Consider the following 24,657-nt stretch of genomic DNA (forward strand, 5'->3'; position numbering starts at 1 on the left):
TGTATTGATTATCCTTTATCATGAAAACCCCTTCTACATCAAGGCTTTGCATGGGGAAGTCCAAAGTCTAGATGAGGCTCTTTACTGCAGTTATGCAATCACCATATGATGATTTTCTCACATTCCTTAATCATGCAATCTTTGCTTGAACATTAAAAATCTATGATGGGTACACTTTATACAGACTTCAAAAGTCAATTCATGCAAAGTAGCTATATAGTGCTGTAAATTGGCAGAAGTTGTGGCTATGGCAGTTGCAGGGCAGTTTTGGTTTGTATTATCTGCTTTCAACTTATTTTGGATTTGTTGTATGCATTCAAGTGCTTTCCACGGTTACAGAACTAAGATTTCATCCTGGACTAGTCTATAGTTTGAAATAAATATTTTGATCTAAAAGCTGGCTAATAACCCATACAGTTCCAAAACCTATCAATATTTCATATAAAATAATAGGCAGTATATAAATGATTAGAAAGAGTAATGCTTTTGCTATCTTGGAGGAATAATACATGGAGTGGCCCTTCACTGTGAGGTGAAGCATGGGGTTATTGTTCTTCTTTAACCCGCGCGGTGCCGGCCATTTCAACCCCGGACTCGTCCGTGGTGCGATTTTTTTTTTAATGAGCTTAAAAAATCCTAGGCAATTGTAAGATAATGGAAAACATGCAAAAAGTGGTTTAGCAAAGTGATTATTTTTCAACCCACCTTATATATGTTGGTGTTGCCTCTCGTTGGTGCATATTAAATGACGGTACTCTCACTCGGTTTTACATAGTTTTAAAAGCAATTGCACTATTCTAAGCATATTTCCTTTGTTTGGATAGTCAGGATAGGCACTGAAGTATTTTTTATTTTGACTACCGCTACCGCAGTACCGCACACCGCATACCGCACTGGGAAAGAAAAAAATGGGACAGCACTACTCCGGAAAAAGTACCGGACTACCGCAACCGCACTACTGATTTTTCAGTACCGCGCCCACGCTGACATGTCGCACCAGGTCAGTCACGAACATCAGGCCGGCGCGATCCGCTCTATACCTCCTCTGGAACTCCGGCCGTGTCATCGCACTCCTCAAAAATGTCTTTCCTTGGGAGAAACTTTCTGGGCTTGCGGACGCGGTGTTGTCACTTGCCTATCTTGAGTCTTGACTGCCTGCCCTCATGACCTCGCGGGACGGGAGAACTCACAAAGCCTTGGGAGGGTTGATGAACACCTCACAAGGTTTCTCGCAACGCTGTGGACACTCCCGCCGGGCCCGCAATGACTTTGACAAACATCGCCCCCTGTTCCGCAGCCAAATATAAAAACATGCTACAATATATTCCTTACAGTGTATATTTTGTGAATACCTCTAAAAATGGACAAACAACTTGAAGAGAGACGCCCAGAGAGAAGGCACCCCTCTGGCCGCTCGAGCCTCCCGCCGCGGGCCGCGGGGGCTGCGGACACAACACAAATTCGCCTGTTTTGCTGACAAAAAAAAAAAAAAAAAAAATAGCAGAATAACTTACGTATTACATGATCAAATATATGAACAAGTTATGTATTGATATATTTGGTTATCATTCATAAATATATTACCATTAGCATACAAGGCAATGTAATGGACGTTATAAACAAATAAATTACGGATTTTTTTTTGTTATATACACTCGATATATTACGTATTACCTACAAATAGTCCTCTCTAGTGGAAAACTTCTATATATGAAATAAGTGCAGCAGCAGTTTGGACTCAGTCGGGGAACAGCTGTGTTGGGTAAACAGAGGACGGGCCAGCGGGTGAGTGACTATTTCACCGTTTTTACCCGAGTTTTCCTTCTCAGACATTGATCTGCACATCATGTGTAGTCCTGCACCAGTCCAGGGCGAATGTTCTTTGCTTCTCTGGTGCAGGGGAAGGTGCAGGGCAGGCCGAGCTAGGCGGGGCTGTGTGCTGGGGTGTCGAGGTAGGACGAGTGCCACCCTGCACGGTGACTCACCTCGGCAAAACTTGTGTGTGTGTGTGTTGGTGTGGGGGGCGGCGTGATAGCAAGTCTATGGTGGGCAATATAATATTTAGGGACGGGTATCGAAGCACAGGAGTCACGTCACTTATGTTTTACTCACTTGAACACGGCTTCAATGTTATGTAATTGAAAAAAAGTGTACTGAATGTATAGTATTCATGAAAAGTCAGAGAAATGATAGTCAAACAACAATATTACTCAAATTCTTTCACCAGCTTCACTCAGGTGGTCGACAAAATTGTTTTCTGATGGACTTCATTGTGCTCTTTAACATTTCTTAGCACTGTTTATGTTGCAAATTACTCATTTCGGTAAAACTAGGGACCAACTACTTCTCCCCCTCCACCACTCCAGCCCCCCCCCTACCCCCCAACACAAGCCTGGGGACCTGTGGGGAACCGGGGTTGTTGGGGGGAAAGGCAAAATCACTGAAAAATGGGCTTCCAAAATATCCCTAGAAAAATCCCCAATTAGGGAAAATTCCCTGTTCTCGAAAGTAAGGAAAATCCCTAACGTATACTCTCATATGCGTGGGCTAATCGCTAACCAAGCGTACCATCGCTAACCAAGCATACTGTTGCTAACCAAGCGTACCATCGCTAACCACCCCAAAACAGCCCCGAGCCATGACTCAAGGTCATCCAGGGCTCAGGCTGAACAGGCCCGGGCTATACCCAGCCCTCAGCACGGCAGCCGTTGGACTGCGTGTGCTATAAAAAAATAACTACGCATGGTGGACCTGGTCTCACATGCGTGGGCTAATCGCTAACCAAGCGTACCATCGCTAACCAAGCGTACCGTCGCTAACCAAGCGTATCATCGCTAACCAAGCGTACCATCACTAACCAAGCATACCATCACTAACCAAGCGTACCGTCGCTAACCAAGCGTACCATCGCTAACCAAGCGTACCGTCGCTAACCCCCCACATGTATGATGCACTTGAAATCAGTTCTTTACGATGGGTGAGCATATTTAAACTACTCTAACCAAACTTTACATAACCTAACCTCGACCCCCCCTGCTGACCAGGGGGGGCACCCCCCCCTCTTAAAGTACCCCAACTGAACTTTGTGACCTGGCAGCTAACTGGGGGGCTTCGCTCCCTTGACCCCACTCACATGTATGATGCTCTCGATTGATCCCTGTAGGGAACCATGGTTTTGGTGGTGGAAAGCCAAATCACTGAAAAATGGGCTTTCAAAATGTCCCCACAAAAATCCCAAAATAGGGAAAATTCCCTAGTCTCTAAAGCAAGGAAAGTCCCTAACGTATACTCATGTAATCGATTCCAATATAACCTAACCGTCGCTGCAGTGGGTCTGTTAATGAGTGTTGGGCGTGTAATTGGATGGTCAGCGTAGTAGATCCCCCACCCGCCCACCGCCGCCGCCCCAATCCGTAGTTGAGTAATTCGGTAAATGTCATGTTTTATAATTACATATGGTACAATACTGACGGTTAACCCATCCACTTCTGGTAAGTTGATGCTAGATCATTTTTACCGAGTACTTTGGGGTACAAAAATAACAGATTTGTGACAGCTGTCATCCAGCATCCAGCTCCTGCTGTCAACTGACCCGGGAGTGACCTACCGATTGCTACGTATCACCCTGGCCTCCATTTTACTTAACTGAGTAGCGCGCGTTGAACACTATCCGGTTGGTTTCTGACACGTGACAAGCTTCATGCGACCGCTATTCACAAAGCGCAGATGTCACACGCCCGTGTCACTATTCGACTTGGTTTTGGGATAGTAATCAGTCCTTTTGTCAAACTACTTGCACACCAATAAAGAGGTTAAATACTCAGTTAACACATACCGAGGTGAAGTAGAATGATATTTTAAGTGAGAGTGATCGAGAGTGTCGGTCCATCCATGATGGCGGGCGGCCCGAGGAAGACTGGCAGACAGCTTGCGTACGTGGCACTGGCTGCGCGATACACCTCGCGTAGTAATACATCGTGAATGTAATCGTTTAAAATTATAAAATACAAATACTTGCTCCATTATTTGCTTTAATATAGAGAAGAAACTAACGTAGGACTGTTTTATGTCCGAAATCGTAATGATCCATGCGTGTTCTTGATATTACTGACTTAGGAACTAGCTTCTGTGGTGTATTGTCACTAGTGTGAGGCAGCAGTGAGGCTCAGTCTGGCCAGGATGCCCTCATGCCAAACAACAACACCCCCACATAATGAAGCTGTTTACGCAGTAAATTGGTATATGACTTATATTAACCATTGGATATAATTTTTATGATCCAACAGTAATACTTCAATTAATATATATCTATGTTAGCTTTTTTGATGACAGGATTAGTTACCCCTGCAAAGTTGTAGAAAATGAATGTTAATGAAACTTGAGAAAACGTAAGCATTGATATATGGTAGACAGCAATATTTCTTAGTACCTTTTTAATAACATATTTCTCAGATATTTATATTACTGTATACTATTTGCCAACTCAACAGCTGTCTAATTTAATTACATATCCTTAGCAATCAAAAAAGTGCAAAATCTGACTATGAATGAGTGACAAGATTAATAAGTAATAGTTTTCTTATATATTTTATATGGAGAGAGTGAGATTGTATACTCGTTGCATTGTGGGTAAAACAAATGCTTAGTAAGCTATCCTTATTATATAGGTTGAGCCACTGTAACACCCATATACAGCACAAATCACCATTTTCATTGAGCGCGCTTTTTATTTATTTATTTATTTATTTATTTTTTTTTTTACGTCGCGGCCTATTGCGCCAGTAGGCTTCTTCCCAGTGGGGCCTGATGGTCGGCCCAAGGCTTCTTCCTGATGGGGCCTGATGGTCGGCCCAAGGCTTCTTCCTGATGGGGCCTGATGGTCGGCTCAGCCCGTTCTGGTGCAGGCTAGTGTTTATAGTGGCGCCATCTTGCATTGGCTCATGCTGCCCTCCCGGAGCTCATCTTTAATCCTAGAATCTAGAGTCCGGGTTGATAGGTGGTCTTCTGGACAGCATGTGGGTAGTTTTAAGCCACTCGGCGGCGGCTGAAAAATCACAGCTTGGTTGCACTGGGTGGGGATTGAACTCGCGTCCTCCTGAACGCGGCGCCGTCACTCTGTCGACTCAGCCACCGCTGCGGTGAGAACACAGTGAAGTGAACCAGTTTCCCGCCCAGCACCATTTGTGTACATGTGTGACGTCATCCGCGGTGCATTGTGGGTCCCACCCATACTTCTATCCCCACGTCGTTTGGGCCCTCAAAGCCCCGGCGTGGCGCTCTCCATTCGCTCCCTGTCTCCCTCTGTCGTCCGCGCTAAAGCCGGCGCGGCGGGGCAGTGGCGGGGATCCACCGTAGGGACACGCTCATGCAATGTGGGGCCAACGGCCCGGTGTGCTGCGGCTCGCATTTCGCGGTGGCGGCCGAGCCCTCTCGCCACTCGTACCAAGAGCTCATACCGACGTGTCTCTGGCCCTTCCGTGGAACGCGCTAGGCTGCGGGGGCTCCGGCTCTCTCTATCGCTGGCTTTCGGCCCGGCATTTCAGATGAGATGTCGGCAGTTTTCAATTTTCCCCATAAGAATAATGGTTCAAAGTTTGTGATTTCAACGTTTGCGACCCACAACATCGACCTATTTATCGCAAACTTAGAGACAGTACTGTACTTCCTGCATGATTTCTCAATCAAACCAAATCAGCTGTAAAGGGTTGGGGAGGCTGGGAGTGAAATTTGCTATTATATTCTGTAGGTACCTAATTGCTTGAACAATAATTGAATGATGAATCTCAGCTCATGAATTTCTTACTGTCAGTATAGAATGACATCTTTCCTTACAAGGACTTGAATAAAAATACAAACAAAGAAGCTTATGCTAATATGAAATAATTTTTTACATTATTTTTGCAGATTGATTTGCATTTTATTATTATTATTATTAATTATTGTTACTATTATAATTATTATTATTATGTATATCATTATTATTATTTTATTATTATATATATATATTTTTTTTCACAGCAGATCTTGGAAGAATGACATGGCCTTTCAGATGATTCCCCCAAGACTGTCATCCTCCCCCCCACCCCTGGACTCTCTCCCATCTGTGGCCTGTCCAGGAGTGGATGAGGATGATGAGTTCGACCATTTTTCCTCTCACAATGCCTCCTTTGACATCACAGGTAAGAGATGCCAAACAAATTATGTATGCCTCTGGGGGATTTTTTTTTATTATTTTTATTTTTTATTTATTTTTTTACAGCAAAGGAGACAGTTCAAGGGCACACAAAAAGCAAACATTAATAAAAAAAAAAAGCCCGCTACTCACTGCTCCTAAAAAGAATCCAAAGAGGTGGCCAAAAGATAGGTCAGTTTCGGGAGGAGAGGTGTCCTGATACCCTCCTCTTGAAAGAGTTTAAGTCGTAGGCAGGAGGAAATACAGATGAAGGAAGGCTGTTCCAGAGTTTAACAGCAGAAGGGATAAAATAATGAAGATGCTGGCTAACTCTTGCCTAAGGGATTTGGACATTACAGGTGTGAGCAAGAGTAGAAAGTCTAGTGTAGCGGGGCCGCGGGAGTGGGGGAGGCAAGCATTTAGCAAGTTCAGAAGAGCAGTCGTCATGAAAATATCAGTAGAAGATAGAAAAAGATGCAACATTGCGACAGAATTTATGATGTAGAAGACTAACAGTATGAGGAGGAGAGCTGATGAGACGAAGAGCCTTAGCCTCCACTCTGTCCAGAAGAGCTGTGTGAGTGGAGCCCCCCCACACATGAGATGCATACTCCATACGAGGGCGGACAAGGCCCCTGTATATGGACAGCAACTGTGCAGGGGAGAAGAACTGGCGGAGACGGTACAGAACGCCCAGCCTCGAGGAAGCTGATTTAGTAAGAGATGAGATATGAAGTTTCCAGTTGAGATTTTGAGTTAAGGATAGACCGAGAATGTTTAGTGTTGAGGAAGGTGATAGCTGGGTGTTGTCAAAGAATAGGGGATAGTTGTTTGGAAGATTGTGTCGAGTGGATAGGTGGAGAAACTGTTTTTGAGGCGTTGAAGGACACCAGGTTCTTCTTGCCCCAATCGGAAATAATAGTAAGGTCTGAGGTTAAGCGTTCTGCAGTCTCCAGCCTTGAGTCGTTAAGTTCCTGAGGGTGGGTCTTCTATTAAAAGAAGTTGAATAATGCAGAGTGGAATCATCGGCGTAGGAATGGATAGGACAGTTCGTTTTGGAAAGAAGATCATCAATGAACAACAGAAAAAGAGTGGGAGATAGGACAGAACCCTGTGGGACACCACTATTAATAGATTTAGGAGAAGAACAGTGACCGTCTACCACAGCAGAAATAGAACGGTCAGAAAGGAAACTGGAGATAAAGGTACAGAGAGAAGGATAGAAACCGTAGGAGGGTAGTTTTGAAAGCAAAGATTTGTGCCATACCCTATCAAAAGCTTTTGATATGTCCAGCGCAATAGCAAAAGTTTCACCGAAACGGCTAAGAGAGGATGACCAAGAGTCAGTTAAGAAGGCTAGGAGATCACCAGTAGAACGCCCCTTGCGGAACCCATACTGGCGATCAGATAGAAGGTCAGAAGTGGAAAGGTGCTTTTGAATCTTCCGGTTAAGGATTGATTCAAAAGCTTTAGATAGACAAGAAAGTAAAGCAATAGGACGGTAGTTTGAGGGATTGGAGCGGTCACCCTTCTTAGGTACAGGCTGTATGAAGGCATACTTCCAGCAAGAAGGAAAGGTAGATGTTGACAGGCAGAGGCGAAAGAGTTTGACCAGGCAGGGTGACAGCACAGAGGCACAGTTTTTAAGGACAATAGGAGGCACTCCATCAGGTCCATAAGCCTTCTGAGGATTGAGGCCAGAGAGGGCATAGAAAACATCATTTTGAAGAATCTGTATAACAGGCATAAAGGAGTCAGAGGGGGGATGAGTAGGAGGAATATGCCCAGAATCGTCCAGAGTGGAGATTTTAGAAAAGTTTGAGAGAAGAGTTCAGCCTTAGAGATAGATGAGACGGCAGTGTTGCCGTCAGGAGTGAGGAGTGGAGGGAAAGATGAAGAAGTGAAGTTGGAGGAGATATTTTTGGCTAGATGACAGAGGTCACGGGAAGAGTTAGAGAAAGCAAGGTTTTGGCATTTTCTATTAATGAAAGAATTTTGGTTAGTCGGAGAATAGATTTGGCACGATTTCGGGCAGAAGTGTTCATAATTAGCATTAGTTTGAAGGCTCTGGTACCTTTTGTGAGCTACCTCTCTATCATTGACAGCACGAGAACAAGCGTGATTAAACCAAGGCTTTTTTGCGTGAGGAGTAGAGAAAGAACGAGGAATGTATGCCTCCATTCCAGAGACAATCACCTCTGTGATGCGCTGAGCACACACAGAGGGGTCTCTATCCTGGAAGCAATAATCATTCCACGGGAAATCGGAAAAGTACATCCTCAGGTCGTCCCACCGAGCTGAAGCAAAATGCAAGAGGGTGTACAGGAGCGATAGGACAGGATGCAGAAATAAGATTGTGATCGGAGGAGCCCAACGGAGAGATCAGTTTGACAGAATAAGCAGAAGGGTTTGAGGCAAGGAAGAGGTCTAGAATGTTGGGCCGATCTCCAAGACGGTCGGGAATACGTGAAGGGTGCTGGACCAACTGCTCTAGGTCGTTGAGGATAGCAAAGTTGTAGGCTTGTTCACCAGGATGGTCAGTGAAAGAGGATGAAAGCCAAAGCTGGTGGTGAACATTGAAATCTCCTAGGATGGAGATTTCAGCGAAGGGAGAGTGGGTCAAGATGTGCTCCACTTTAGAATTCAAATAGTCAAAGAATTTTACATAGTTGGTAAAGTTAGGTGAGAGATAAACAGCACAGATGTATTTAGTAATAGAATGACAGTGAAGTCTTAACCAGATGGTGGAAAATTCAGAAGAGTCAAGGTCGTGGGCACGAGAGCAAGTGATGTCTTAGGCGCAACATCCAGCTTTGGATTGAAATATAGGATAGATAGTAGGAGGGAACAGAGTAGAGATTGCTGTCAGTAGCCTCAGAAACCTGTGTTTCGGTAAGGAAGAGAAGGTGAGGTTTAGAGGAGGAGAGATGATGTTCCAAAAATGCATCATTCCCTGGGTTGTGAAGTCAGGAGTTGAGGAGTCAGGTGTTTTGAGGAAGAATCAAAATCAGTCAATAGAGGCATGATGTTGGTGGCATCCCCTTACTCACCTTATTATGCCTTCCCCAAGGGCCTCTGCAAGTCTTCATGCAGGCCCCTTCCCCATCCTAAGTACTTCATGCTAGGATCCATCAACTGATTAATCAGTTGAATCTTTTCTCAGGTTAAATGGTGATGTTTGATGTAAATTCCCTTTTTACTAAAATTCCTCTTAATGATGTACTTGAATTTTTGTCTTGTAAATTACCAAATTGCAACATACCTTCGGAATGAAGCAAGCGCGAAACTCGAGAGGGTACTGTATTTTTTTTAATTTTTATTTATTTATTTATTTATTTATTTATTTATTTATTTATTTATTTTGGTAAATCCGTCTATCTATCTCTTGAATTCTGCTGCAGTGTTGCATCTCTTTCTGTCTTCTATCTATTTTCATGCTGACTGCTCTTCTGAACTTACTAACTGCATTCCTCCCCCCCCCTCCCGTAGCCCGGCTGCACTCAACTTTCTACTCAAGGTCATCCCTATACTGTCCAAATCCCTTATGCAAGAGTTAACCAGCATCTTCATTCTTTCATCCCTTATACTGGTAAACTCTGGAACAATCTTCATTCGTCTGTATTTCTTCCTGCATGACTTGACCTCTTTCAAGAAGGAGTATCAAGACAGCTCTCCACATGATATTGACCTCTCTTTTGGCAACTCATGTACACTCTTTATATAGGGGCAGTGATTAGCTGGCTTCTTTTCTTTCAGATCTTTTTTTCTATTTTGCCCTTGAGCTGCTTCCTTTACTGTAAAAAAAACAAAAAAAACATTGAAGGTGCTGGGGCCAACCAGCAGATTTGTCTTGTGTGAACATTTGCTGCAAAGAACTAGAAATTATCCCTACAACACCTCAAATGGTAAACAGGACCAAGATGTTTTAGAAATCTATTAAGGTTGAGTCAGAGTAGAATTTTTTTCCCCCTGACTACTCAAACATGGTTAATCCTTCTCACACTTCACTCATAATTTATCATTATTCATCATGCCTCATTGCAAGATTTGCCACCATTGCAGTGTACTATTGATGTTCTGAAAGGAGCACCACTGGGATGTGTTTCTCTAAATATTGGTCAGTATACTACCAGATATACGTACGTGATTTATGACGTTATGTACTTATGGAACTGTGTAAGTGTAGTTTATGTACATATAAATCTGTGCACATTTAAAAAGATGTGTAGCTGGTTGTTAGGTGATTCTTATATTTTATTTGACTCTCCTTTAAGTTGCTCAAGCCAGACTGCGGGCTCCTTGTACTGCGGACAAAGCCTCTTCTCTACGCTTGCCTTCCACAGGTTCACAGCAGAGGGCATTGGGTAATTGTTATCAAGTGTGTGGTAGTTTTGATACCTTGGTTTGGAAGCCATGTCCATAAATGGTAGTAAACAGCCCTTGATGTAGTACTTACTAATATCAGTTCATTAATTTTTTTGCCAAAAAATATACACCTAGACTGCATCAGGACATGAGTGATTTTTCAGTATGCTAAACTGTAACCTTATGCAGTGTGTTGGTGAATTTGACATGTTGAATTGCTTGAGCTATTAGAGTGTTAGTTAGTTCTGCGTCTATGCACAGCAGATGAACACATTTGCTTGATATTGCTTCTTATTTCATAAGAAGAAAGAAACTTGATAGTATTAAAAATGGAAAAGGAGATTGTCTATTTCCTCTTATACAGTAATATAGAAAGCACATATTTTTTACAGTGAGTTTAGAAAATGCAGTGAGTTTTCCTCTCCTGTACTTAGCTGGGCTTCCATTCCTTCAGATAGATTTACTCACCCCAAATCTCAATTTGTTACCACTCTTCTCACTTATATTGACTTCATTATTGTAAAGTGAATATACCAATATAATCAGAAAGGTGGATAGATTCAGTAACTGGGCTTAAAGATTGATGTTTAAAAGTAACTGAGGAAGGAGGAATTGAAACTAAAAAAGGATAGAAAGTATAGATGGATTATGTTACTTGACTCTCATGTTTGTATATGTGTTTATAATGGGGTATATTTATCCTTACCAGCTGTCACCACCGACTACGTCTTTGTTCCCCTGAAGCTTGAACTACGTATTTTTTCAGTTATTGTAAATTACCTGTGTTTCTCAGGGACTTTTAACAATTACACTTCAATACAGTAAGTGACACTATTATTAACCCATAAGCGTCGGGCTAGAGGACTATTGTCGTCCTCGCACCGCGCGGGCGGTGCTGATAGATTTTGTAAAATAGGTGTCTTTCATCAATGCCCCGTGTGGCAATTTCAAACGAAAACATAATAATTTATATTGTTTTTTATCGCCAATCCTTCCTCTCCACGATTAAATAAATTTGAAGTGTCTACGTCGCAGCACGGCATAGATATGATGTTGGGAAGAGGTGCTATTTTTGGTTGTTGCAGGCGTCGGATGGCGGGAACTCCCGCCACCCGACGCTTTCCGCCCGAGCGGGAATTCCCGTCACCCGACGCACACGGGTTAATAAGAATGTAGTTGATCATTTTTCCTATTTTATTTATTTGTTGGTATATGAGACAAATTAAATGATAGTTGGAAACATCCTTCTTAACCCGTCCGCTGCGATTGGCATGGATTTCGCCTTCACTGTAGCCTGGTAACATATACTCTCAGGTCTCTCTCTGTCTCTGTGGTGGTGTGGTGGATAGTGGAGTGTTTTCCTCCATGTGGTATTGTTATGTTGGATTTCCCCTCCCAAGGTGCATGACTTTACAATTTTCTTCATTGAATTGTAGCAGCCACTCTTTGCTCCACTCCTGCAGCTTGGTGATGTCTTTAGGAAATCTGCAGTCAAGGGGTTAAAATCTTTCTTGCATGGAAGCACTGCAAAATCAAGCAGAAGTGGACTTTTTCAAAAATTCCATTTATATTATAATATTTCCTGAATATCTGCTTTGGGTGTATCAGTCTTGCCTTTGACAAAATTTTAATCGAAGTGTGAATTAAGTACCTGGCATCTCAACGACCGTCCTGTATCGAAGACTCACTATGACAAACTGTGATGCTTTGCTCAGCCTGGAGGGGGCAATGGATCGTATATAATAAGCTACTTCACACCTTAGGTATGTTTAAGATAATGGATCTTCTTTAAGTCTCAAAAAACAATTGTCTGAGCAAAGCGTCACAGTTAAAAACAGAGCCTTGGTGAATCTTGGATACAGGACGGTCTTTGAGATGCCACGTACTTAATTTACGCTTCAATTCAAATTTTGTCAAAGGCGAGACTGATACACCCAAAGCAGGTATTCAGCAAGTATTGTAATATAAATTGAACTTTTAAAAAAGTCCACCTGCTTAATTTTGCAGTGCTTTCATGCAAGAAAGATTTTTAATGTGGATGTTTCCTATTATCATTAATTATGTCTCATTTACCAATAAATAAAATAATGAGAGTGATCAACTACATTTTTATGAACAATAGTATCACTTACTGCATTGAAGTGTAATTGTTAAAAGTTCTAGAGAAACAGGTAATTTATGATAATTGAAAGAATAGTTCAAGCTTCACGAGCACAAAGGTGTAGTCGACGGTGACATCTGCTGGTTGGCAACTTTGAATGTATCCCATAATGTTAGAAATCTATGCCATTGCAATGCAGAATGCCTCTGAGAGAATGATGGCCTCAGTTTTTCATAATATCAAGTTGCAGTGTCAGGAAGTTGGTTGAGAGTGAAGTTTGTAAAGTCGTTTGTTGTGAATCATGGGGACAAAGTGTGATGGCTGCCAAGCCATACACGGCAGCAATCACATTGCAGATGTGGCCACATGCTCTTGTATAAACTCTTGTGATAGATGATTATATATAAAAAACATTTCCATTTTATTTATTTTATTTATTTATTTATTTATTTATTTATTTTACTAATATTGTATAAGAAGTAAGTTTCCTTACTTTTTTCCAGTACTTTGTCCATTAGACCTTTTACCTTGCAAAACTTTGCTTAGTAGGCAGATTTTTTTCCTTTAGAAACTAACAAGTAGACACGACCATCATTAGATTCACACAAAAAAATCATCTATAAAGTAATTACATACAAACTCCTTAATGAAAATAATTTCATGCATTTTTTGCTTTGAATATAAACCTAAAGTAAAAGAAAATTTGTTCCCAGCATCATAGCTCAAAACTTCTCCCATGAAGATTTAACATGCTACACTTCATTTGAATTGTCTTTTTATAAGCTTTATAATGATAGATAGTCCGTATTGCAAGTCTGATACGGCAGTTAGATCACAAGAAAATAAATGAAAACTGAAATCAACATGCTGTCTTCAATGACTGAGTCACCCTGTGCATTAGTGTAGCCATGGAGGTGGCATTGGTGGTTGTGGTGATGTGGCACCGGTATGCCTGTATTCCGTGGTTCCTCACTATCACTGTCTCCTGTGTCCCAGTGTTCCTCTCTTTCACTGTCTCTTGTCTGTATATTCAACATCACTTTCACTATCAGCCTTGATTTCACTGCGTCTTTCTTTTTGACATGTCTTGTTTCTTATCTGTAAAAAAATTCCCTGAAAATGGGAACAAGATTCTGTGTCACAACACCACTAATTTACTTTACACAAATACAACTTGCACAGAAAATGTGTGCAATGTGTATGGCAACAGGAGACAGCTTGCAAGTAGCCTGCCTTATGGGCAAATCCTGACACTTTTATCTCCTGGTCAGTTTATTGTATGCTTCCAATTAATTTTTCGTTTGAAACTTATGCTCTTCTTTGAGCATAAATTGGTGCACTTACACTATACATATATATATATATATATATATATATATATATATATATATATTTATATATATATATATATATATATATATATATATATATATATATATATACTTTTATTTATTTATTTATTTTTTTTTTTTTACATATATGTTCGTCAAGTGATGTTTCATATAAAGACATTTTAATGCACATGTGCATCCTGTGTGCAAACGTTAATGATTTTGCTATTGCTGCTAAATACAGCAGCTTCTCTCACTCACAAACTTCTCACAACTACATTCCCACTCCTTTTGAGTTTCCCTCAGCATTTTGGTGAATAGCTCCTATGACTTCCTTCCAATAGTGAGTGATGCAGGCAAGTCTAGGAGGATATCAATGAGTTGTCATAAATACTAGGACACATGTATACTGCCCCTGTTATGCACAACGTTATGAATGATTATAGTCATTGTCTGAAGGTGACTTGAGTCCAATTGATGGCATATTGCCAACTAAAGACTACTTTTTATGACATGTATGTGTCATAATGGCATGCTGCCATGGTGAGTAAATCTCCAGTTGGCACATTGCCAAGTTGAGTAATTTTCCTGACTTTTTCTGCAGTTAAAAAAATATATGTTGTATTGCTGACTTATCCATAAATTCAACCTCAGGAAAGCTGACTTAAAGGGGTTTTATTATAGTGGATTTTACTTTACTCCAAATTTCATTCATGATATCTGAAATCCTGGAAATCTGAGTCGAGGGAATAAAGGGTCTGCTGTACATATGGTACTCTTGAGTTACTTATGAAAGCACTATCGAAGCCAAACAACAACCAAAAAATCTCATTACTAAAGTAACAGCCCATGTTATATAACTAAAAATTTCATTACTAAAGTAACAACCCAAGTTATTCAACTAAAAAATCTCATTACAATGTTCTATCCACATTGTAGGTCTATCGGACAAGCTTCCACCCACACCTGAGTCCAGCCCATCCAAGTTTCCGGGACTACGTCTAGGATCTGCCATAGACAAAGGCTTGTCAGAGGGACTGGAGGGAACCCTGGAGGACAGCATCAGCCAGGACTCAGGAGTGGATAGCTCAAACCATCCCCATGAGTTTTCCCCACAGCCTCAGGGGGATGAGCACCCTTGCTCCCGGGAGGACCTAATCAGTGGTGATGTGCGAGCAGACAGGGAGTATTCAGATAATGAACAAAATGGTGTGGATGACTTTGGAGACTTCCAAGGAGGGGGTGTTGCTGGTGTTGAGACATCAGGTGCCAAGGAGTGCTTGGATGGCTTTTCAGGCACCATCAGTCAGGACAAGATTGATGGTCAAATATCTAGTCAACTGCTTTCCCAGGAGTCTGAAAACTCCAAGTGTGAGGAGAGTAATCCAGTCAGACATAGGACAAATTGCTCTCCTCCACCCTTAGAGTGTGTAGCAGAGAGCACAGTAGTGGAAGATGGCTTTCCTTCTAGTTTCGTCCCTCCAAATGATGCTGCTGACTTTGGGGATTTTGCCTCACATGAAGCCACTTTTGACCCAAGCAGTGACACTCATCACCTCAATGACACAAGTCTTCACTCTCATGATCTGCAGCCAGGTGCCAAAGCCACTGTGCTGGAAAGTGATAATGGAGAGATAGCATCTTCAGATGCTCAACAAGTTAGTTACGCTGAAAGATTGCAAGATACTAGTCCAGAGGAGGAGGATTTAGTATGCAAACCAGACAGGGATGCAAGAAGTGGGGTAAAAGGTGTCAGTGATTGTGAGCATCTGGGAGAGAATTTTGCCTCCCCACCCAAAGAAACTCTATCTCCTCTGTCTGATGAGAGGACTGAGCGGGGGGCAGCAGATGGGATGGCTACCTCTTCAAGGGATGTTGGGGAAAGCTCTGGGGAATCAACAACTCGTGTGTCAGATAGGGGTATTGGTGAAGCAAGAACAGAAGACACTGCAAGACTAGAGAACATCAGTCCCTCACCCAGTGGTATTGAGAGTGCAGTGTTGGAAAGTGAATGGCCAGTAGAGGGAAGTGACAGAATGGGGGAAGGAAGTGAACAGGAAGTAGAACCCTCCAATGATGCTGATGCCACAGAGCATTTTGGTGTTGTGTGTGGGAGTGATGAGGAATCCAATTTTGGGGACTTTAACCAAGCCAGTGGTGATGAGGATGACTTAGACTTTGCTGATTTGAGAAAACAGGTCGAGAGCAGTAGTTTTGAAGACTTTGGTGACTTCAGCTCTGGGTTTGCAGAAAATAATGATGGTGGTGTTGGCAGTGCTGAAAGAAGTGGTAATGACAAAAACACTGAGAACAAAGCTGAGTTTGATGACTTTGGTGACTTCACAGCCTCTGCAGACACTGAGGACAAGGCTGAATTTGGTGATTTTGGTGACTTTACGGCCTCTGCAGACACTGAGGAGAAGGCTGAGTTTGGTGATTTTGGTGACTTCACAGCCTCTGCAGACACTGAGGATAAAGCTGAGTTTGGTGATTTTGGTGACTTTGAGGGACACACAAAGGAAAGGGAAGTGGATGATAATGTTCCACAAGATTTTGAAGATGACTTTGGTGACTTCAGTGCCCCAAAGAGCAGTGAGGAACTCCAAGGGTCCACCACTGGAGGTGTAGTTGAGGAGGCACAGTTCCCTCCTTCAGATGATGGAGTTGAGAAGAAAAGTCTTGTCCTTCAGAAGGTCAGAAAATTTAGTTGCCCTGTACAGGTATTTTTAAAGTTTCTGGAAGAGTTAATACTCATCTGTATGAACTCACCTTTTGTTTTCTCTAATTAACTGAATTAATATATCTTTCTTGCTTATTTCATTCCAAGGTAATGCAACTGCATATAAAAATACATGGACAAGTTTGGGAACATCTATTTGTTACTTATTTAATTTTATTTTGGTTCTTCAACAGCTGGAGAGTCTTGTTGCTAAATGGATACCTAGTGCACCCATGCCACCTCAGGAGGAGAGTTGCCCTGTGCCTCTGCTGCACCAGGCCATCGAGAGCGATGCCTTTGTGTGGCGACAACTGGAGAACCTAGAGTCTAGTGCTGCCCTGAGACTCTCCTGGAGCAGCACACAGGCTCACACCTACTTCCTTTCCTCAGTGAATGTAGACGCTCGCAACATTGTGAGTAAGGCAGCCATGATCACGGTAAACACACATCTCCACACCCACTGTTCTATTTGGTTGTACATGCAGCTTTCTTCCTCTCCTCTCTTATCATGCATTCACTGCTTTCATGGTGACAAGAGCAAGGCTTCCTAAATCTTTGACTATACTTTCTTAATTTTTTGCCTGCTTTTTGTCACTAACACCAAGTCTGAATGTAGTGGAAGTTGGTGAAACTTCGATACATCTTTGAGAGCTAGAAAAAGAATAACTAAAACGTCTTAGGTGTTGACTCTGAAGGACGGCTCATTCATACTCCTCAGGTGTATGTTATTGCATACAGTAAACCCTTGTGTACCCTACATCATATAAGTAATGTAAAATTGGGAAATTTGAAACATGCTATTCATCTTCCAAATTAGTGATATTGGTTTTCTTCTTTATTAATATTTTATCAATTTGAACATTGTTGGGATCAGGGAATATCACCCATTGGTGTGGTGAGTTAGTCTTTTGCTTTTGTGAGTTACGGAATACTCTAAAGCCTAACCATCTTCCCCCCACATCTTAAGGCCAGACTGACTGTTGTATCCTGCTACAAATTGAAAGCCTGAGATAAGTGCCTGGAGATGCTTATAGTGCATATACTATTTTCCCAGTATCTTTAGCATCATATGCTTGTTGAATTATTTTGTTACTGCTAATAGTATGAACTTTGTTTTCAGAAACGCATTTTGTACAAGATTATTTTTAATTTTTCAGTGGTAGTGTTTTACGAAATTATAATTTCAATTTATATTTCTTTCTGACTGATACATGACATAACCACATTCTTTTATTTGAACTGTAGAATTTTAAAATACCATCTCACATTACACATTACACTAATTACACTAAAGTCTCATATGTTAATTTGAATCTTTTGATTTCATAAATTGTTTTCATAGAATGACATAATGAAAATTAAGATTATCTTCACTTTTGTTTCACCTTGATTAGTAAGTACAGATCACTATGTAAAAGTTCAGTTAAAAGAAACTTGTTGTTTTCATGAAAGACTTGCATAAACACCATTTTTGTGTCATTTCTGCAGCTGTTTGGGCAGAAGTGGAGCTCCTCAGTCCCACTTTTTGCTCAGACCCTCAGCTTCTCCCCACTTACCCCAGCCAAGTCCACTGAGGGTGGGGGAACAGGAGGGTCTGCAGGAGTGGCCCTTTCAGCAGCCACCAAAGAGCTTCCTCCAGATACTTCAGCTACTGCGACAATCAAACATGGACAGCACAAGAAAAAGTTTGTACATGATCCCTCCTCTACTCATAGGGCAGACAAAGGCTCAGAGGTGAGTTCTCAGGTTTATATATATATATTTATATATATATATATATATATATATATATATATATATATATATATATATATATATATATATATATATATATATATATATATATATATATATATATATATATATATATATATATATATATATATTTATATATATATATATATATATATATATATATACAGTCATCCCTCAAGTAGTACGGTTTCCAATAGTATGGTTTCGGTTTTATACGGATTTTCATGGAAGAATTTTTAGGATTTTTAAATTTCCCGCACGTCGCACCAAGTAGCAACACTGTTCTACCAGACTGCCACCCATGCGCATCCCCTCAGTCCGTGTGTGTGCACAACTTCAGGAACACTGTTCTGCTAGATTGACACCTGTGCGCTTTTCCTCAGTCTGTGTGTGTGCACACCTTCAGCTACGCTTCTCCATTACCACATAACATGAGCATGGGCCCCAAGAGACAAGCCAAAACACCTGCTGAAAGCACCCCAAAGCATTCGAGAAAGGTGTTCACCTTGCAGAAGAATTCAGATTTAGGAGAAGTTAAGTTTTGGGATGAGTTACGTTGTGGTAGGGAGAGCCTACCACATGAATGAGAGCTGTGTTCGCTGTATCAAGCGTAGTGAAAAAGAAATTCTTGCTGCAGTAACTGCCACTGCTCCAAGAGTGCTGCAAAAGTGGAGATGAAGGCCATCCTTTTCTGTTTATTCATAAATGAACCTATTATAAAGACATAAATAGGCATTTTCTTACCTTAAACAAGAAATTGTTGGGCAGGAGTGTTTCTAGGGGGGGCACTAATTTTATACAGATTTTTGAATAGTACAGGTAACTCTCGAATTACGCGAGTTTGGTTTACGCGTTTTTTAAATAATGCGGGTTCCAAAATCCAAGTAAATGTTTAATTTACACATTTTTTTCACTTATACGCGGTATTTTATGGAGTGGCCACCAGATGTCTCATGCAACTGGACTCACACAGCGCCGCGGCCACACAGCTGAGCTCAGTTCTTCCCACGCAACACTTGAAAAACAATACAGTACCCACGCTGCCACGCTACTCAACAATAGGGGTGGGCAGGTACCAGTACCAGCTATATGGTACGGTACCGGTGTGGTGTCATGAGACAGCCGCTATAATAAGACATCCCATCCTGATCTGCGCATGCGCGGACTTTGTTTACAAACATAGGGTGGATGAGCTATGACACGGTACAGTGTCTTTTGTTGACTGCGTATCATGAAACGTCCCACCTAAGTTTATTCTTTATCTTTTTTAAAGTGATAAATTAGATGACCTACACCCTTTATATGTCAGTAAATGTAATAAATGAGACAACCTACACCCCTTGTATGTCAGTAAATGTGATAAATGAGACAACCTACACCCATTGTATGTCAGTAAATGTGATAAATGATGTAACCTACACCCTTGTATGTCAGTAAATGTGATAAATGAGGTAACCTACACCCTTGTATGTCAGTAAATGTGATAAATGAGGTAACCTACACCCCTTGTATGTCAGTAAATGTGATAAATGATGTAACCTACACCCCTTGTATGTCAGTAAGTGTGATAAATGATGTAACCTACACCCCTTGTATGTCAGTAAGTGTGATAAATGAGGTAACCTACACCCCTTGCATGTCAAAAAAGCTGCCATGGTGTCTTGCCGCCATCTTGCCTGGGACAAACGACAATATCAATACTGTGTTTGTAAACATTGGGTTCCGCGCATCCGCAGATCAGGTTGGGATGTCTTATTATAGCCGGACATCTCATGACACCACACCGGTACCAGACTGCCCGGTACCGGTACCAATACTAGCCAGTCGCTCATGGTGTCTCATTTCTTCCTCACACGAGTGAGACTGAGTGCTTGAGTGGATATCTCAGTGATATGGATATATATATATATATATATATATATATATATATATATATATATATATATATATATATATATATATATATATATATATATATATATCTCTCTCTTTTTTTTTTTCGTGTGTATTGTTGGTTTCATATTATCTGTCCTTCAACAAAGTGGGAATTTGATAAATGTGACACCTGCTCATTTCTAGTTCGTGAATACATGAAAATCAACTGTTGTGATAGATATTCAAGCTAATTTTTCAACAATATATTTGAATGTTTATGTTTACAATGAAACCCTCAGTCCTTATAAATCCCAAACTTGCCAATTTGCATTGATAATATACCATACAAGCATACAAAAATACAAGCCTGTATCAAACAGTATAGTCATATCATATACTTGAATGATTTAGCATGTTTTTTCAAATGCCTATAATTCATCTCATTTCAGGTACATTAAAAGGCATCTGGCTCTGACAGTGCAAATAAAGGGTATCTTCATCATTTACTGCTTGTAAATAATGATTGATATTGAAAATAACATGAAATAGTATTTAATAACTGATTAATGTGATACTAGGCTATTTTGAATATTACCCATGTTATTTACATGCAACAGATTATCAAAATTCCTTATGAATAGACACTTGCAGAGCCATATGTCATTTTATGTACCTGCAATGAGATGAATTACAGGTATTTGAAAGGCTATAAATTGTTTGAATATGATCTGACTACACTTTGATACAAGCTTGTCTTTCGTGAGCTTGTATGGTATATTATCGATGCAAATTGGCATGGTTGCGGTTTATGTAAAAGGGCTTAAGGTGTCTTTGTATACACAAACACTAAAAAATATCACTGAAAATAAAAGATTGATCTTCACGCAATCATGAACTAACAATTTGCAGGTGACACATTTACGTTTGCGAGTGGACAGATAGAGAAACTGACTTTTTTAGGCTTTATCAAATAGGTTTACATGACAAGAGACTGTTTCAGGTTGTGTCTTGCCATTCACGGCAAATGTCTGGTGCAAAATGGTGCACTCCCTGGAGTGCACATCAAAACATCCACAGCAGACACCAAAAAATTTATGCTCCTGAAAGGGGCCTTTAGGTTTTCATTATGCATCTCATCGCTTATTAACCCATAAACTGCACAATTAAGATTCGGGAATAGCTCCTGGGTGGGCAATAAATGGCAAAACAATAACCAGGTGGAAAACAATTTTTAGTATTACAACACCCAAGAGAGACATGTTGGGCACCAAATAGTGCAAAAAAAAAAAAATAATAATAATTAACTTAATGTGGCAATGATGGCGGGATAAAGGTTGCAGATATGAGGCGACCTTGGGAGCGCTGGTAGTGATGGGGTAGATAGGACGGTGGCAGAGGGAAGATGACACACGGCACAGTCACGTCTGAACATTCTTGCCACTAATTATTCATTCCAGTTACAACAAACAAAATATATCACAGGAAAGATCACTTTGTCAATTTCGATAAGCAACCTCTTGTGCATCATTATCAAGAGGCCAGTCATTAGTCACACCAGCAATATTCTTGTCAAAGTTATGAATGTCTGGCACAAAATCTGATCCATCAGACCAGATGAATGGAGTATGCGTTGTCTCGCGTCTCTGAGGCTTCTGTTCTCCCTCTGCCTCCCCCTCCTCTCCCACACCAGCTGACACCCCTCCCTCACTCAGTTCATTAGCTGAGTCTTCTCTTATACCCCCACTGTCGTTTTTCTCATCTTTCTGCCACTCTGAATCATCGGACAGTGATAATGGTATCAGTGAGTGACTAGGCTAGCTAGTAACTTTCCACACTGTTGGAGAGGCAGCGTGTCTGTGACCTTGAGCGCCAGAAGCATGCTCACGCTTGCCACGCTTCCTCAGACCAGCTGAATCTGATGGTTGAATGCAATCTGAATCACTGTCTCTTTCAAATTTGTCTACTACAATCTTTCTCTTTACCAATACTTTCTTTTTACCCCCTCCCATACTCCCCCCTCGGTCACGACCGCAGGAGCTATATGAGACTGGTTGGCATCAGTAGATGACATAATTCTACTCTCCATGGCTGCTAAAAAGCAACTAATATGATGATGGTGACTACATGGTGCGAAAGAGGGATGATGTTGCCATACGAGGTTCATTTGAATATACTTTGGCATCGCAGGAAATATAAATATTCACCTTGGAACATGTGTCATCTTAAGATGTCTGGCGCAGTCTAACTCATAGCATCTTGAGATGTCTGGCGTAGTTTACGGGTTAAAGGCTTTTTTTTTTTATTTTTTTTTTTTATTTTTTTTTTTTTCCACAATTGCTTGCACCCTGGCTGAGTTTGAATCTCCAATAAACATCCCATAGCTGACTTGAGTAATTTTCTTGATTGAAACTGATTATTTTATTAATATTTTTATGTATCAACATATCCATAATTCTGAAAAAAAGTATTTTACTATATATATGCTCTGGAATTTATTTATTAGGAAAGCCAAGTCAAGGATTTAAAGATTATTCAAACTTTTTTGCTTTATTACTTACCACAGGTGTATTTCTGTAAAAGATATAATTGGAAGCAATCATATGTTGCATTTTTATATTAAGTGAAACTACATTCTGCTTCTGCATGTATGTCAAAACTGTTAACTAATCTTATTCATGTAAAAGAAATTGCAATATTTTTAGCTAAATCATGATTTTATAATTTCAGGAGCAGATTCCTCCAGCGAAATTTGATTGGACATCTAGCGGCCTGACCAACCCACTGGAGGGCCCGGGTAAGTGGCTAAGCTGGGTGAGGTAGCAGGAGGCAGGCAATGGGGGACAGGACTATAGCGTAAGGGTGTTTTGCCGTCAAGTCGTTGGTTGTCTTGTGGGCTTAGTGATCATTTAAAGGAAGGTTTTGGTTGTTCTTTTAGTGTGGGTGTGTGGCTCTGCTTTGAAACTATTTTCTCTCTCTCTCTCTCTCTCTCTCTCTCTCTCTCTCTCTCTCTCTCTCTCTCTCTCTCTCTCTCTCTCTCTTTTTTTTATAGGCCATTTTCTGCTTTGACAATACTCATTGTTTTGGGTTGAAAAAGTTTTCACATACAGGTATTGCTAATATTTATCTGGCTTAGTTTTTGGGCAAGGCTTGAGATTGAGAGTATATGGAGCAACAGAAAGGGCTGACTTTTCTGTTTATGTAATCTTATATGTTGAAGGATTTTAAGAGGCATTCACAGTAACACATTTTCCTCTCCATTGTTTGTGTGAAGACCTCCTCACACTCCCTAAATATAACATCACGTAACAAAAATAGGCACATTGGCTTAATTTATCTCTAACTCCAGTGTATTACTAGCCTTTGTTCTTAACCTGGTAGCTGCGGTGATCATGTTTCTTAAAGGCTCTTCTAAGTGAATTAATGAGAAAAAATCATCACTCACACAAATCATTATAACAATGCATTTGTAATCAGTTGGTGCATTCTCTATTTTGGGGGGTTAATGTCAAGCCAAAAATTTGGCCTGTCGCTGGTACGCGGTACCACAAATTTGACCCGTCACTGCTACTGGTTTAATGGCCACTTGCCCTGTTGCTGTGCACTCTTTACTCATCTTCCCTTCTTTAGTTCAGTCACAGAAGGTGTTAGAGTGATCCCTCAGTTTTCATGGGGTTACGTTCCTGAAATCATTGTGAAAGTATATACTGCAAAAGAGGTGCTGCCTCCTTCCTGAGGCCCTGTTCACTCTATAATAGTCTTCAGCCTGTTCATCTTCTGCAACCGGCATGCAGTTCAACCAGCTGTTTATCCTCCCTCTTGGGCTGGTCAATAAATACCTGGGGAAATCTGGGGAAGGTAAATTGTGTTAGCCCAGACATCACAGTGGCCGTGTGTCATGGAGTAATGGGTTCTTACCCACCACAGGCTCAAGGACCAACGAGACAGAGATGAGCAACAATGCCAAGTGCAGCTATAGCATATACCCCCAACTTTACCCTTTTATAGAACAAGGAGGAACATATGGCACATCTTAAAATGCTTAGAGATCCAAAGATACACAAACTTGTGTGCAATTGCTGCTGGATGGGAGATACGCTCTCAAGGCTTCCTGCTCGCTACATATCTTTTGCATAGGGGTGAAAACTGTTAATGATGGCCACCTGTACTTTCACCTGTGTAACTCAAAAATTCTGCCACAGGTTCTCACTATATTTTTGCACTTTTTAAAATTAATTATATGGATCTTTTTTGTGTGTGTTTTTTTTTTTTTTATTATAATTATTATTTATTATTATTATTATTATTATTATTATTATTATTATTATTATTATTATTATTA

General features: G+C 40.8%; 1 protein-coding gene across 6 annotated transcripts in view; it reads left to right on the forward strand.

Moving 5' to 3' along the window:
• The first annotated feature begins 1,736 nt into the window (after window positions 1-1,736).
• The window catches only part of LOC127006535 (aftiphilin-like), a 38,017-nt gene continuing 15,096 nt past the window's right edge, over window positions 1,737-24,657 (forward strand). For 3 of the 6 annotated variants that reach the window (XM_050876497.1, XM_050876493.1, XM_050876498.1), the window contains exons 1-7: window positions 1,737-1,785; window positions 6,019-6,179; window positions 10,447-10,536; window positions 14,909-16,662; window positions 16,883-17,125; window positions 18,177-18,422; window positions 23,046-23,112. In XM_050876497.1, the coding sequence (XP_050732454.1) occupies window positions 6,038-6,179; window positions 10,447-10,536; window positions 14,909-16,662; window positions 16,883-17,125; window positions 18,177-18,422; window positions 23,046-23,112 (2,542 nt within the window). In that variant the 5' untranslated portion in view covers window positions 1,737-1,785; window positions 6,019-6,037. The remainder of the gene's footprint in view (window positions 1,786-6,018; window positions 6,180-10,446; window positions 10,537-14,908; window positions 16,663-16,882; window positions 17,126-18,176; window positions 18,423-23,045; window positions 23,113-24,657) is intronic. The other 3 variants (XM_050876496.1, XM_050876494.1, XM_050876499.1) reach the window with 3 other exon arrangements.

Source organism: Eriocheir sinensis, chromosome 33 (assembly GCF_024679095.1).
Source record: "Eriocheir sinensis breed Jianghai 21 chromosome 33, ASM2467909v1, whole genome shotgun sequence".
NCBI lineage: Eukaryota > Metazoa > Arthropoda > Malacostraca > Decapoda > Varunidae > Eriocheir > Eriocheir sinensis.